Genomic DNA, 14,730 nt, shown 5'->3' with positions numbered 1-14,730 from the left:
TCCTGAGCAACTTCACCTGGGACCCCCGCCCACACAGCCCTGAGCCCCATTTAAGCCCAGCCCTGGACCCACCTGAGCTCCTATTCATGCTCTGCTGCTCACTTTCTATGGGTTGTACTCTAGGGGGGAGATACTGTATCAGGGTAGCTCCTGGTGCCTGTTTCATTCCCTGTTGAGAAGGACCAAGATGTTCTTGCACCTCTGCAAGTCCCCAGGTAAGGCAAAAGCTGAGGAGTTTGGGGGCTGGATGAGGGGGGTGTTGTTTGGGTTAAGAGCTGGGGCAAGGCTGGCTGGGTCAGTGATGGATGGTGCTGCTGCCTGCTCTGCTACAAGCTCTGTTTGGGCTGATTGGATGCTTCTCCTCTCTCTAAGAATGTTGTTTCTATGCAATGTGGGGGCAGCAACTGGGGGATTGGTGTTCACATATCGGGGAAGTGGAGGCAGCTTTAGGGCTCTGCTTCTGGGAGCTGGCTCTGTGCTCCTCTGCCTTTCTGCTGCAGTCAGTCCTTGGACCTGCTCACCTCCCTCTGTGTTCCCCAGGGCCAGCTCAGCCTGGGCACAGTCACAGCTGTAGGTGCCTACATCTTGACCTGGTTGTGCTTCTGCTCCTCTTTGGATTTCCTCCAAAACCTGCTCCACAGATTGGGGATGGGAGCTCCTGGTGTGAGGGAGCAGGGATGGGGTTCCCCTTTCTACCTGTATAGGCAGCTTGGAAATGTTAATTAAGCCCCCCTCAATAACATCCCTGAGCCTTATTAGCATTGTGGGCTCGTGTGTATGATTTGGAAGGCATTGTGGGAAAAATATTTCTGCATAGATTTCCCATTGTGCACCCCAGAGCGGTGGTCAGCTGGGAGGAGGGCCAAGGGTCCTCCCAGAAAGGATTTAAGGGGGGAGTGTAACTGGGGCTGCCCAGTGCTCACCCTCCCTATCAGCTGGCAGGAGGAGCCGTTTGCCCCCAGGATGGCTGGGGTAAGTAGAAAAAGGGAAAAATCATTAGAACAAGATGCCCTGGGTGGGACTGGTGCTGGGCAGTGCATGGGTGCTGCTGGGGGAGGGTGGTGGGTGGTGGGAAGGCAGCCCCAGCTGGCCTGGCCTCGAGCAGTAGCTCTCCAGCCCCCAGGGGACATGGTGGTTGGGGGATATGGTGTAGGGGAGAACTTTAGAGTAGGGTAGATGGTTGGACTCAATGATCCTGAGGGTCTCTTCCAGCCTAGATGATTCTGTGGTTGTCCCCAGAGGTTGGGGGTCTCTGTGCCATGAGGACTTTGCAGTGCCTCATCCTGTGGTTTGGGGTGCTGGGTGCTGCCCCAGGGTGGTCCCTGTCCTCTCCAGGCTCCATGCTGCAGCTCCATGCCCTGTGATCCTTGCTGCTGGTGAGCAGGGTTTCCAGCTGGGTCTCTGGCCCCATAAGTATCAGATTATGGGATTTGAAGCACACAGCATGGACTTTGCCTGGCTGTGGAGTAATGCAGAGGTCCTGGGAGCACTGTGCAGATGTGGAGGCATGCAGCCCCTCTTCCCTAGTGCTGCCAACTCCTGGGGAAGGATGGGGGAAGGCACATGGATCCCACCAGTATCACACAACTTGGTTTTTCTGCTGGCCTGACATCCCTGTCAGTGACCTGAGCGAGCTTCAGCATTGCTGTGTGTGCTGATGGCCCAGGGGACCTGGTCCCTGTCCCAGCTGTGCCACTGACTTGCAGTTACAGGTGTTGTGGGACCATCTTCAGCTGAGCAGATGTGTCCTTCCTGGTGCATTGGGAGGCAGATGGCTGCTGCAGGAGTGGAGCATCTCCCATCCCTCCTCCTCTTGCTCAGCACAGGGCCAAAACTCAGCTCTTTGTCAGTCTCTGCAGTTTCTGCATTTTAAATAGCTTCAGTGTCAAAGCTGGGAGGATGCTGGAGATCCTGCTGGGGATGCAGCTGGATCAACAAGACTTTCTGGGCTGGAAAGGGGACAAGCAGGTATCCTTATCCCCTCTCACCCTAGCGTGAATGAGACAGAGCCCAGTAAACCCTGGTCATGCATTGCCCCTCTTCTCATCGCAATGAGTGAAGAAAGCAGCTACTTTAACCCCAAAATGGGCTGTTTTTCTGACAGAGGCAGAAAACAAGCAACACCCAGGGAGTCCTGAAAGCACTGTGTAGGTTGTGGGAGCTGCAGGGAAAATGTTCAGGGTGGGTTTGAGTCACGTCCCCAGGCTGTGGGGACAGCATCCAGCTGGTGGAGCAGAAGCATCCTCAAGGCTGCTGCTCTTCTCTCCTGCAGATGCCAAGCTGGGACTACCTGCTCTCTGTTTTGAAGACGCTTTCCCGCAGAAAGCAAGTCCAAGCCAGCTCAGAGAGCTCCAGCCTTCGCCGCTGCCTCTCCACTGTGGACCTCATCGCCTTGGGAGTGGGCAGCACGCTGGGGGCTGGTGTCTACATCCTGGCAGGGGAGGTGGCTAAGACCAGCTCTGGTCCGAGCATCATCCTTTCTTTCCTGATTGCAGCCATGGTGTCTGCTTTGGCAGGGCTGTGCTATGCTGAATTGGGGGCCCGTGTCCCCCTGGCTGGGTCTGTCTATCTCTACAGCTATGTGACAGTGGGCGAGCTGTGGGCCTTCATTGCTGGGTGGAATCTGCTGCTGTCCTATGTCATCGGTATGAGGCCCTTTTGATTCCCTCCTCGCTCTGCTGTGGCTTTGCTGGGTGTCATTCCCAGACCCTGCAGGGCCACCAGTGCTGTCCCAGCTGCCACCTCTCCCCAGGTACCGCCAGCGTCGCCCGGGCATGGAGCGCTACCTTTGATCAGCTCCTCGGCAAGAAGATGGGGAGGTTTTTGGGGGCTCACGCGGCAATGAGCTCTGTGGGGCTGGCAGAGCACCCAGATGCCTTTGCCGCTGGCCTGGTGGTCCTGCTGGCAGGTAGGATGCCTTCCCCTGTGACACCCTCCATCATGCAGGATGAGCTCCTCACCCCACCATGGGCTCTTCAGGATGGTGCTGGACCACCTCTGAGGCTTTGCCATTTCCCTGAGCAAAGAATGGTGAATGCAAGGGGAATTGGGGGAAATCTGTAGGTGCTCCTGATACTGCCACTGTCCCCCCTTTTCCACCCTCCCTAATGATGTCTATCTTGGGCTTGGTTTCATCCAGGGTACTTGGCCAGTTTTTCTCTTTTCATACCCAGGTCTTCTGTCCTTTGGAGTGAAAGAGTCCACCACAGTCAACAAAGCCTTCACAGCTCTCAATGTGCTTGTCCTGCTCTTCGTCACAGTGGGCGGCTTCATCAAAGGCGACCTAAAAAATTGGAAGCTCAGGGAGGATGATCTGCCATGGGCAGCTGCCCATGAAGCTGGGTATGAGAGTCTCATTCTCTCCCCATTCATGGGAGTGGCTGGGTCAACCCTTGAATGCTTTATCTCAGGAAATCCTGCTTTCCCCCATTTCTCTCTGCCAACCCACTGCACTGACCCCTCTGCACTGCCTGACTCTTCCTCCTTCTCCCAGGAACCAGTCTGTGGTCGACAACGTGACCAGTGCCTTTGGGGTGGGAGGCTTCATGCCCTATGGTTTCACTGGGACCTTGGCTGGAGCCTCTACCTGTTTCTATGCCTTTGTTGGGTTTGACTGCATTGCCACCACGGGTAAGTGAGGTGTGGAGAGATGCTGGTGGGACCTTTCCCTGCAGGCAGGGGGGCTGTGGCAGTGATTCTTTCTCCCTGGGAGCTGGTGTGGGACTAGGCTGGGAATGGGCATGTTACCAGCTTTGTGCCACAGCCCTTCTCTCCTGCCCTCTGTGCTCAGAGGAGGAAGGGTGAGAGAGTCCATGTGGCATGAATGGGTTAATCCCAAAGCAGAGACAGTCCCTATCCCCATAGCCCTGGAGCCCAGGAGGTCTAGTGGTCCTTGCTAGAAGGCCTCTGTGTCCCCTCTCATGGGGAGATATGCTGTCCAGCATGAGCTGGGCTCTTGGCATGCCATGAGCATCTGTTCTTATGGCTGAGCTTGTCCTCCCCAGGGGAAGAAGTGAGGGACCCGCAGAGATCCATCCCCACAGGCATCATTCTCTCTCTCCTCATCTGCTTCCTGGCTTACTTCGGGGTATCTGCTGCCCTCACCCTGATGATGCCCTACCACCTCCTGGACACCATGAGCCCCCTCCCAGCAGCTTTTGAATATGTTGGCTGGAGCAGTGCAAAGCACGCTGTGGCTGTGGGGTCACTGTGTGCCCTGACAACCAGGTGAGGGGAGTCCTCTGATGGGAGCTCTGGAGCTGGAACATGTCCAGGAACTATCCCCAACCCCTTCCTTCTGACTGTCCTGCTTGGCCAAAACCTCTCAGCCTTTCCTCACAAACCCTTTTGCTCCCAGCCTGGCACCTCCTGATCATGGAGAGCAACCAAACCCCTTGGTATGCTGCATTTAGCTCAAAGTTGGATGAAGTGGTTGGGGGTTTGGTGGCACCATGACCGTAGGAGCAGATTGGAGTGTCTCAGTGTGCACAGGGCTTCCAGTGACCTGTGGATGTAACTTCCCCAATACTGTCCCTCATCTGATGGTGAGGGAGGTGCTGGTCTTGTCAGCATGGTCTTAGAAGGTTGTGGACCATACAGATGAACAGGAGCTCCCTTGGCAACCAAGGAGGAGAAAAAGGCAGGATAGGCATCTCCTAGGTGCCTGCCTCTTTGTCCTTCATCTTCTCCCCCCTCTGCAGCCTCCTGGGTTCCATGTTCCCCATGCCACGGATCCTGTATGCTATGGCTCGAGATGGGCTCCTCTTCAAACCTCTGGCTAAAGTTAGTCGCCGTCAGTGCCCGGTGGTGGCCACGCTGGTGTCTGGAATAGTGGCAGGTGGGTGAGTGATTGGGTTTCCCCTTAACCTTGAGCAGGGCTTGGTGCATGTCCTCTTTCAGCAGGAGAACACAGACCCTTGAGCTTGCCAGTAGCTGTTTGAGCAGTATGACCCCACCCAGAGGGGAGATATCTTCTGCCAGGAGGCTGAAAGGGCTTCTCATCCCTGGCAGCTCTCCTTGCTCTCCTCTTTGACCTGAAAGCCCTGGTTGACATGATGTCCATTGGCACACTGCTGGCCTACTCGCTGGTGGCTGGCTGTGTGCTGCTGCTCAGGTGAGACTTCTGGGGACAGGGGATGGGGCTCAGCCAGCTTCTGGTGTTGGTGCACTGCAGGTGTGCTTTCCACGTGCTTTAAAATCCAATATCTCCTCAGGTATAGGCCTGAACCCAGCCAGGTGTGCTTTCCACGTGCTTTAAAATCCACTACCTGCTCCTCAGGTATCGGCCTGAACCCAGTGCTCAGGACACTCCTGTGGGAAAGGTCCCAGCAACGCGGCTCTGGTGGGACCATCTCATCCATCCACCCCTGCGTCCCACCCTGTGTTCCTCCACCACAGTGGTCTGGGCTCTGACAGCCACAGGTACATCCTGGAGCAATGGAAGGGCTTTATGAGGAGCTGGTATCGGGGACAAGGGGGGGACACGTAGGGGACACAGGGGATGTCGCTGCTGTACCACAGGCTGGCAGGTTCCTTCTCATTGAAAACAAGCCAGCAGCAGGATGGAGGCAGAGCCTGCCTGGCTCCCTCCTGCCCTCTCCTGACTGGACACAGCTTGGCCCCCACTGGGACCTTGGGGAAACCTCCTGCTCCCTCCAATTCCCAGGAAACCCACCATGATGAGCTACCCAGCCCTCTCCCCTGGTTGTCCTTCATGGCAGCCTTGGATGCTGCTGCACCCTGGGAGAAGGATGGGTGGCTGCCCTGATGTGCTGCTGTGGTCCCTCCACAGCCACCCTGGTCTGTGCCGTGAGCTGGGTGAGCTCCACTCTCCCTCCTGCCCTCTCCTGACTGGACACAGCTTGGCCCCCACTGGGACCTTGGGGAAACCTCCTGCTCCCTCCAATTCCCAGGAAACCCACCATGATGAGCTACCCAGCCCTCTCCCCTGGTTGTCCTTCATGGCAGCCTTGGATGCTGCTGCACCCCGGGAGAGGGATGGGTGGCTGCCCTGATGTGCTGCTGTGGTCCTTCCACAGCCACCCTGGTCTGTGTTGTGAGCTGGGTGACCTCCACCGGGCTGCCCTGCCTCCAGGCTGGGGGTGCCTGGTGCATCTCGGGACTGGCTCTGCCTCTCCTGGGGATCCTGGTGGCAGCTCTGCTCATCTGGAGGCAGCCTCAGAGCCGGGAGAGAGCATCCTTCATGGTGAGCACACGGTCTGGCTCTCGGGGACCGTTCCCAGGGAGAAGGATCTTGGGGATGGAGAGGAGGCAAGTGCCACAGCCCCATGGGGAAAGGGTTATCTTGCACTGGGGGTGTGTTCCTTCTCCCTCTGCTTCAGGTCAGGCAGATCTTTGCTGCATCCAAAGTTTGGACAAGGTACTGGATGCTGGAGGGCATCAGGCAGCTCGTGGGGTTTTCTGTAGGGACTGTGAGGGCTGCCTGCTCCTTCCCCCCATGTCTCACAGGCCAAAGGGGCACCTCCTGCAGCCCCAAGTGAGCCCAGTGCCTGCTGCATGAATTAGATCTGCTCTTCAGAAAGAAACCTGGTTCTGACACCCTGGATTGGTTTTGCTAGTGGTTTCCTGCCTCCCCCTTAAATTCTGCCCTTGTGCAGGACCTGTTAATTAAACCATGTTCCACGGGCATCCCTCTGCAGCACAGGCTGCAGTTCCATCTCTGAGCCAGCAAAGAGCCCATGTGGGCTGTAAAACCCCTGCCTGAGGGCCAGATGGTGCCTCTGGACAAAGGCATGACCGTGTTACCTTGTGCTTGGTCCCTGCAGGTTCCCTGCCTGCCCTTCCTGCCCCTCCTCAGCATCACCATCAACAGCCTCCTGATGGCCCGGCTCAGCGCGGCCGCCTGGCTGCGGTACCTGCTCTGGATGGCCATGGGTAAGCAGAGTCAACCTCCAGGTCCCAGAGCTGGCAGCAACCTCTTTGGTGAAGTATAGGTGGTTTGAGAGAGCCCATGGTGTTAACGCTGGCTGCAGAGCAGTGGTGGGCAGATGGAGATGCTGAACTTTAATGTCAAAGGGTGGTGGGACCACCCCATCCTCTGATGCATGGCCCAAAGGAGTGAGAACTTTGTGGCTGGGAAGGGAGGGAAGAGAGAGGACTCCCCTGCCCCCAATCTATCTGTTCATTCCCAGGTTTCCTCATTTATTTTGGCTATGGGATCTGGCACAGTGCTGAGAGCCACCCACCTGAAGAGTCAACCACCCGGGAGCTGCAGGGGAGGATGGCCAGGGAGGTGGTCCTGGAGCCCTGCAGGACTAGGCAGTGCCCATCTGCTCCAGGGCAATAAAAGGAGACAGGCTGGTCCCTGGGTGCCTGGCTCCCTCCTCCCTGTGCCTGGAGGGGCAGAAGGGCCCCTTGGGTCCCATCCCATGGAGGGACGCAGCCCTGACACAAGCTCCAGGAGTTTTCTCCCGAGTCTGGTGAACCTCCTTGAGCAACCTCAATCCTCATGGCAAGCCCTTGCTTGAAGGAGCTTAGTTTGGAGATGATAAAGCAGACAAGTGTTTCTGCTGCTGTTGTGGGTTTGGGATTTTTTTGCCTTTGAAACCCCTCCCTGCAGCTCCCCAACTCCCCCCTGTCACTCAGCTGCTCATGGCAGAGTGAAGGCTTCTCCTGCTGCCCTGACCCTCCAAGCTGCCTTGGCACACTGAGGCAGGCAGGGCTGACCTGCCTTGTCCCCCTCCGACCCCCAAGGCACTGCCTGTGCCAGGCTTTTTCCTCCTTACTGTGGCCAGCTCCTTTTCTGGACTCATTTATTCCTCCTCCTCAGTTCCCAGCCCTCCTCTTTCCCAGAACCAGGCACATTCCTCTGTGTCCCACGCAGGATCTGCCTTTGGGGGGGTGAGGGATGCAGCACCAGGTGCCCAGAGCAGGATGCTCAACCCTGCCAGCCTCATCTCCCTTTGCCCAGCCATCCTGCCCCCTTCACCTACAGCTAGACAGGAGTTACTGGGACAGAAACCTGCCCCATGATCCCTGCTTTGGTACCACAGTACCTGGAATGTCCTCCCATGTCCTTGAGGTTGCAGTGCAAAGCTGGAGGCTGCCCCACCACCCCTCCCCAGAGCCATGGGGGATGCATGGAGCAGCGGGTGCTCTGGGAGGACACTGGTCTGACACACTGGGTGTCCCGTGGATGTCCTTGGGTGAGAGCTGGACCCTGCGTCTGTGCTGCTTTCCTGGTTGGCTCCTTCAGCTGATGTTTTCCCAACAAGGATCAGCACAAAGGACAGAAGCGGCTGTTGCTGGGAGGGTCAGGGTCTGCCCTGTGCTGGGAGCCCAGGGAAATGAGGGAAGGAGCAGGGAAAGGTGGACTGGGATCAGGGCTTCCTGGTGCCTGATCCCACTCCTCCCTGTTTCCCCCCCCACCCTAGGTGTGGAGCACACTGCCCCGCTGTGAGATGCTCCTGCACGGGTCCCCAAACCCATTGATGTGATTCTTAAGGCTGCTGCTTCTTACAGACTTGTAATTGTTACAGCCCGTGGCACGCTGGCCTGGTGCACACACGTACACACACACACATACATACAAACCCCAGCTACACAGCCCTGGGGAGGGGACAGGCCAGTGACAGTCCCACCACACAGTGGAAAGTGCTTGTGTGCATCCAGCCCTGACCTGCAGCTGTGCTGGCAGCATCTTCTCCAACAGGGTTGTGCTGGTTTGGAGCAGGGAGGGATGTGACCTGCTGGAGCCTGCTCCCCCTCGGGAGGATGCTCTGCTCCCTGAATGTGCTTCCCTGGGCAGGCAGCCTCTGCCCGGCTTTGGGGGAGAGGATGGAGCTGGTGGTGCTGCTGATGGGCAGAGGGGACAAGGAGGGTTTGGTGTCTGTGTGGCAGTGAGTGGGGACATGCCTGGGCTGGAGGAGTGATCCCAGGGAGCTGAAGATGGAGGAGGTGACGGGGAGAGCAGGGAATGGGTGGGAGCCCTGCCTGGCCCACTCCTCAGGGAGCAAGGCGGGTCCTGGGTGGAGGAAGCCCTGCTTTCACTGGAAAGGGCAGGGGTGGTGGCATCAGCTCAGAGCAGTCTAAGCAGGAGGCTGAGCCCCAAAACAGGACAGGCTGACGTGATCTATGGCAGGGGCAGATTCACCTGGCTGCATCTGTCCCTCCTGCCCTTTGCTGTTGCCCTGTGAAAGCCTCTGTGGCTCAGCCCTGGGCTTGGCCACGTGCTTCCCAGGGATGCTCCTCAGGGAGCAAGGTACCTTAACACCACCATGTCCCCAGTGTCCTCATCGTTGTAGTGCTTGTCCCTGTCCCATCCCTGTGACCACCCTGTCCTCCTCACCTCCATGCCCCCGGGGCAGCACTGATGCTCAGAGCCAAGCCGCTGGGTGGGATCCAGCCCAATGCACATCTGTGTGTCCTGGCCAACCACTTTTACCTCCATAACATCCCCCACGGCTTCCCACCAGAGGAAGGGGTGCAGAGATGGCACAGGAGGGGTGGCTGGGGTCCCCCTGCAGCCCTTCACGGGCTGGGCAAAGGCAGGCGCAAGTGTCCTGTGAAATGCTCCATCGTCCCGGTCGGATGGGGCCACCCCGAGGGCTTGGCCACCCCGGGGGCCTGCCCCGGCAGCGGGGGCACTCGTGGGAGCAGCCTTGGGCTCATGGTCCCAGAGGACAACCCCAGTAGCCCCCCCGGCAGCGTGCGGTGCCGGTGGGCAGCATGCTACGTGGCGATGAGGGGCACCTCGCCGGCAGGGATGGGGAAGGGGGAGCCGTCCCCCCCGTTGAGCACCCGGTAGAGCAGCTCCTCCTTCTCACGGCGAGCCTGGTCCCGCAGCTGTGCCTCCTTCTCCAGTGCCCCACGGGCGGCCAGGAGCTCCTCCGACAGCTGCCTGCAGGAGAAGAACATCACACGCTGCCAGGAGCCACTGGGCAAAGCGGCCACCAGCCCCCTCCCATCCCCTCCCAGCACTCGGCGCTGTGATGGATTGCCCCCCTGCCACTGCCACCTCTCCCCCCATCAGAGATGCCTCCCGTGGGACCAGCACTTACCTTGCCATGTCCAAATGGTTCTGGGTGCGAACTTGCAGGTCCTCGTTCTCCTGCTGGAGAGTCTTCACCTTCTCTTCCAGCAGAAGGTTCCTCTCCGCCTGGAAGCCGGGATGGGGGGATGAGGGTGAGGAGGAAGCCGGAAAGTGCCTCTGAACCCACCACCACCCCATCTTGAGGGAATGTGGGCTTGGTTGGAGCGTGGTGGCATTGCACCCATGTCCCCTCCTTCTCCAAGAGAGGAACCGGGCTCCATCCACCTCTGCTTCAGCTGCAACTTCTGGACAGCATTCAGGTGGGGAGAAGAGAGATGGAAAAAGGAAAGTCCACCTGTGATCCCCTCCATTCAACCTACCACAGTCTCCAGGTTCAGCAGCTTCTTATCCAGGCCATGAATGTGCTCATTCTTCATCTCGATGACAAAGTGCAGGCTCTCCAGCTCCTGCTCCCAGAAGGGGCTGGGGCTCCCGTGCTCCTGTGGGGCACAGGGGGTGCAGCAGCTGCAGGGGTGGGTGCTTGGGGCATCTGCCATGGTTTACCCACCCCCCAGGCATGACCCCAGTGGGTCAGCACTCTTGGCTGGGGCCCTTCATGGCCCAGGATGGGTTTGTACCAACAAGGCACCATGCTTTGCTCATCACTTGTGTTGAAGGGACCCCAATAGCTTATGTACTTCCAACAGACAGGGCTTTGCTCCCTTCTTCAGCAGTCCTGTGCCCCTTCAATGGCTCCCAGGGGCCATCAGAGAAGCACCCCTGGCTTTGGGCCAGCACCTTGGAGCTGGTCCCCTCCCTGACACCCCTCTGCAGAGGCCACCGGTCCCACGTGTCCTTGTACCTGGATGTGCTTCTTGTAGTCTGTGCTCAAGAGTGACTCCTCCACCCGCTTCATCCTCTCCTGGAAGGACTTCAGCTGGGAATTCAGTGCCTGGATCGTCTCCTGGGGCAGCCGGGGAAGAAGTAGGATGGGATGGGTCTGGGATTTCTTCCCAAGCAGGGGCACTGCTGGGCTACAGTGCCCCGATAACCCCAGGGCTGGAGGAGCCTCTGTGGTCCTTGGGCACACCAGAGACCGAGGTGACCACTGAAGAGCTCAGGGCACCATGGCAGAGCCAGCAGATGGTCCTCTACCCTTCCACCAGCACCCTTTCCCAGGGGTTTCTCCACAGGTACCTGTAAGGCCGCTTGGGACCTGTGGTGGGACTCTGCCAGCAGCAGCTTCTCCTGCTCATGTGCTCTCTGGAGCTCTGCAGTGGGGACAAGAGCCACCACCCTGTCCTCCTCACCTCCATGCCCCCGGGGCAGCACTGATGCTCAGAGCCAAGCCGCTGGGTGGGATCCAGCCCAATGCACATCTGTGTGTCCTGGCCAACCACTTTTACCTCCATAACATCCCCCACGGCTTCCCACCAGAGGAAGGGGTGCAGAGATGGCACAGGAGGGGTGGCTGGGGTCCCCCTGCAGCCCTTCACGGGCTGGGCAAAGGCAGGCGCAAGTGTCCTGTGAAATGCTCCATCGTCCCGGTCGGATGGGGCCACCCCGAGGGCTTGGCCACCCCGGGGGCCTGCCCCGGCAGCGGGGGCACTCGTGGGAGCAGCCTTGGGCTCATGGTCCCAGAGGACAACCCCAGTAGCCCCCCCGGCAGCGTGCGGTGCCGGTGGGCAGCGTGCTACGTGGCGATGAGGGGCACCTCGCCGGCAGGGATGGGGAAGGGGGAGCCGTCCCCCCCGTTGAGCACCCGGTAGAGCAGCTCCTCCTTCTCACGGCGAGCCTGGTCCCGCAGCTGTGCCTCCTTCTCCAGTGCCCCACGGGCGGCCAGGAGCTCCTCCGACAGCTGCCTGCAGGAGAAGAACATCACACGCTGCCAGGAGCCACTGGGCAAAGCGGCCACCAGCCCCCTCCCATCCCCTCCCAGCACTCGGCGCTGTGATGGATTGCCCCCCTGCCACTGCCACCTCTCCCCCCATCAGAGATGCCTCCCGTGGGACCAGCACTTACCTTGCCATGTCCAAATGGTTCTGGGTGCGAACTTGCAGGTCCTCGTTCTCCTGCTGGAGAGTCTTCACCTTCTCTTCCAGCAGAAGGTTCTTCTCCGCCTGGAAGCCGGGATGCGGGGATGAGGGTGAGGTGGAAGCCGGAAAGTGCCTCTGAACTCACCACCACCCCATCTTGAGGGAATGTGGGCTTGGTTGGAGCGTGGTGGCATTGCACCCATGTCCCCTCCTTCTCCAAGAGAGGAACCGGGCTCCATCCACCTCTGCTTCAGCTGCAACTTCTGGACAGGATTCAGGTGGGGAGAAGAGAGATGGAAAGAGGAAAGCCCACCTGTGACCCCCTCCATTCAACCTACCACAGTCTCCAGGTTCAGCAGCTTCTTATCCAGGCCATGAATGTGCTCATTCTTCATCTCGATGACAAAGTGCAGGCTCTCCAGCTCCTGCTCCCAGAAGGGGCTGGGGCTCCCGTGCTCCTGTGGGGCACAGGGGGTGCAGCAGCTGCAGGGGTGGGTGCTTGGGGCATCTGCCATGGTTTACCCACCCCCCAGGCATGACCCCAGTGGGTCAGCACTCTTGGCTGGGGCCCTTCATGGCCCAGGATGGGTTTGTACCAACAAGGCACCATGCTTTGCCCATCACTTGTGTTGAAGGGACCCCAATAGCTTATGTACTTCCAACAGACAGGGCTTTGCTCCCTTCTTCAGCAGTCCTGTGCCCCTTCAATGGCTCCCAGGGGCCATCAGAGAAGCACCCCTGGCTTTGGGCCAGCACCTTGGAGCTGGTCCCCTCCCTGACACCCCTCTGCAGAGGCCACCGGTCCCACGTGTCCTTGTACCTGGATGTGCTTCTTGTAGTCTGTGCTCAAGAGTGACTCCTCCACCCGCTTCATCCTCTCCTGGAAGGACTTCAGCTGGGAATTCAGTGCCTGGATCGTCTCCTGGGGCAGCCGGGGAAGAAGTAGGATGGGATGGGTCTGGGATTTCTTCCCGAGCAGGGGCACTGCTGGGCTACAGTGCCCTGATAACCCCAGGGCTGGAGGAGCCTGTGTGGTCCTTGGGCACACCAGAGACCAAGGTGACCAATGAAGAGCTCAGGGCACCATGGCAGAGCCAGCAGATGGTCCTCTACCCTTCCACCAGCACCCTTTCCCAGGGGTTTCTCCACAGGTACCTGTAAGGCCGCTTGGGACCTGTGGTGGGACTCTGCCAGCAGCAGCTTCTCCTGCTCATGTGCTCTCTGGAGCTCTGCAGTGGGGACAAGAGCCATGCGTTACCAGTGTGGGAACACCAGGGCAGTGAGCCCCACCTGAGCCCCATGATGCTGTGGAGCAGGGGGGCAGTGTCCCCATGACCCGCAGGGAGCCCTGCTGTCCTGCCACACACCTTGCAGGGTCTCCATGTGCTCTCTCCTCAGGGCATCAAACTGCTCCTCCAACTCCAGGTCTTTTTCCTTTTCCACCTGGGAAGCAAGGAGATGACAAACCCTACCCATCCCAGCGTACGGGATGCTCTGGCTCCCCTGCCCTCTCATGACTTGTTGCCAGACCTGCATCACTCCAGGCTTCCTAATCCCTTCCTAAACCCTTCCTCCTCCAAAGAAAAGGACAGCCCAGCCTGGAGTGTGCCAGGTCCATGATTACTGCCTGGAAAGTCCTGCCCGGCCACTGCCTTCCAGCAGCAACCACCTTTTCCACCGACCTGGGTGTTAGTGTCCTGGGTGATCCTGGCAGTCCCTGCCTGGCCGGCATCCCGCAGCTGCTCCTCCTCCTCCTCCTCCTGGCCTTGGAGGAGTCTCGCCTTCCCGCTCCGCTCCTCTCCTGCCTCCTTCTTCCCATCCTCAGGCGACAGGGAGGCATTGGCTGCAACGCAAACTGGGCTGGAACGGGGCTGCCTGGGTGTCCTGGGTTTAGCCCCTGTCCTCTTCCCGCTGAACAAATACCTCTCCCCTATCTCACTGGTGCAAATTAGCACTAATTGGGATGGCGCTGGCAGGTTCAGAGAGGACACAGCTCATTAAGCCTCCTGCCCTGGGGACGACCTGGCTGCCTGAGAGGGTGGGATGCCACCATCTCTGGGGTGCCATCGTCTCTGGGATGCCCACACCAGCGCCGTGGGGAGGCTGGAGCCATCATCCCTATCCTCAGCTCAGCCCTGGGGTCTGTCCTACTTGCTTTCTTAATATCACACTGAGAAAGCACAGCTGAGGAGGGGAGACACACATTTTCTTCTCACCGTTCTCTGTCTTCAAGGCCGTGAGCTCCCGGGAAGCCGGTCCCTTCTGCTGCTGGGCTTTTAGCTGTCCCTGGCAGAGAGAGAGGGGGCTGGAGCAGCAGGGGGACAAGGGGAGCACGTGGCTGCAGGCAGAGGACAACCCTGCAGCCAGCTATCCTGCACTGAGCACACTTCAGCCCTGCTAAAACATGGGTGCTCAAGCAGTGGTGGTCTCCCCTCCTTGGTCCCCTGCCACCCCTAAGCACCCATGGGTGCTCTCGTGTCATAGAATCATAGAATGGTTTGGGTTGGAAGGGACCTTAAAGATCATCGAGTTCCAACCCCCTGCCCTGGGCAGGGACACCTCCCACTAGAGCAGGTTGCTCAAGGCCACATCCAGCCTGGCCTTGAACCCCTCCAGGGATGGGGCAGCCACAGCTTCTCTGGGCAACCTGTTCCAGTGTCTCACCACCCTCATAGGAAAAAATTTCCTCCTGATATCTAATCT

General features: G+C 59.0%; 3 protein-coding genes across 3 annotated transcripts; 1 reads left to right on the top strand and 2 right to left on the bottom strand.

The window, feature by feature from the left end:
• Positions 1-1,899: 1,899 nt before the first annotated feature.
• On the top strand, positions 1,900-7,306 carry LOC106891314 (cationic amino acid transporter 2-like). The gene is made up of 12 exons (XM_014947764.1): positions 1,900-1,968; positions 2,273-2,645; positions 2,753-2,908; positions 3,174-3,342; positions 3,494-3,630; positions 4,005-4,227; positions 4,701-4,837; positions 5,011-5,113; positions 5,279-5,421; positions 6,039-6,205; positions 6,786-6,894; positions 7,152-7,306. Exons 1-12 carry the CDS (start codon positions 1,900-1,902, stop codon positions 7,304-7,306), a joined length of 1,941 nt encoding a protein of 646 aa, XP_014803250.1.
• A 1,171-nt stretch (positions 7,307-8,477) lies between these two features.
• LOC106891311 (coiled-coil domain-containing protein 69-like) lies at positions 8,478-14,337 on the bottom strand (the record flags this gene model as incomplete). The annotated part of the gene is made up of 9 exons (XM_014947762.1): positions 8,478-9,307; positions 11,302-11,853; positions 12,014-12,111; positions 12,366-12,485; positions 12,848-12,949; positions 13,183-13,256; positions 13,395-13,470; positions 13,710-13,870; positions 14,244-14,337. Coding segments are annotated over 8 exons (894 nt in total), but the record flags the coding sequence as incomplete, so codon positions are not given.
• CCDC69 (coiled-coil domain containing 69) lies at positions 9,691-11,531 on the bottom strand. Its single transcript, XM_014947763.1, has 6 exons — positions 11,492-11,531; positions 11,189-11,262; positions 10,854-10,955; positions 10,372-10,491; positions 10,020-10,117; positions 9,691-9,859 (listed from the first exon to the last, which is right to left on the bottom strand). Exons 1-6 carry the CDS (start codon positions 11,529-11,531, stop codon positions 9,691-9,693), a joined length of 603 nt encoding a protein of 200 aa, XP_014803249.1.
• Positions 14,338-14,730: the final 393 nt, after the last annotated feature.

This window comes from Calidris pugnax, unplaced genomic scaffold (genome assembly GCF_001431845.1).
Source record: "Calidris pugnax isolate Ruff unplaced genomic scaffold, ASM143184v1 scaffold27, whole genome shotgun sequence".
Classification (NCBI taxonomy): domain Eukaryota; kingdom Metazoa; phylum Chordata; class Aves; order Charadriiformes; family Scolopacidae; genus Calidris; species Calidris pugnax.
Note: the sequence above shows the minus strand (reverse complement) of the source record. Positions and strands in the feature narration are given on the sequence as shown.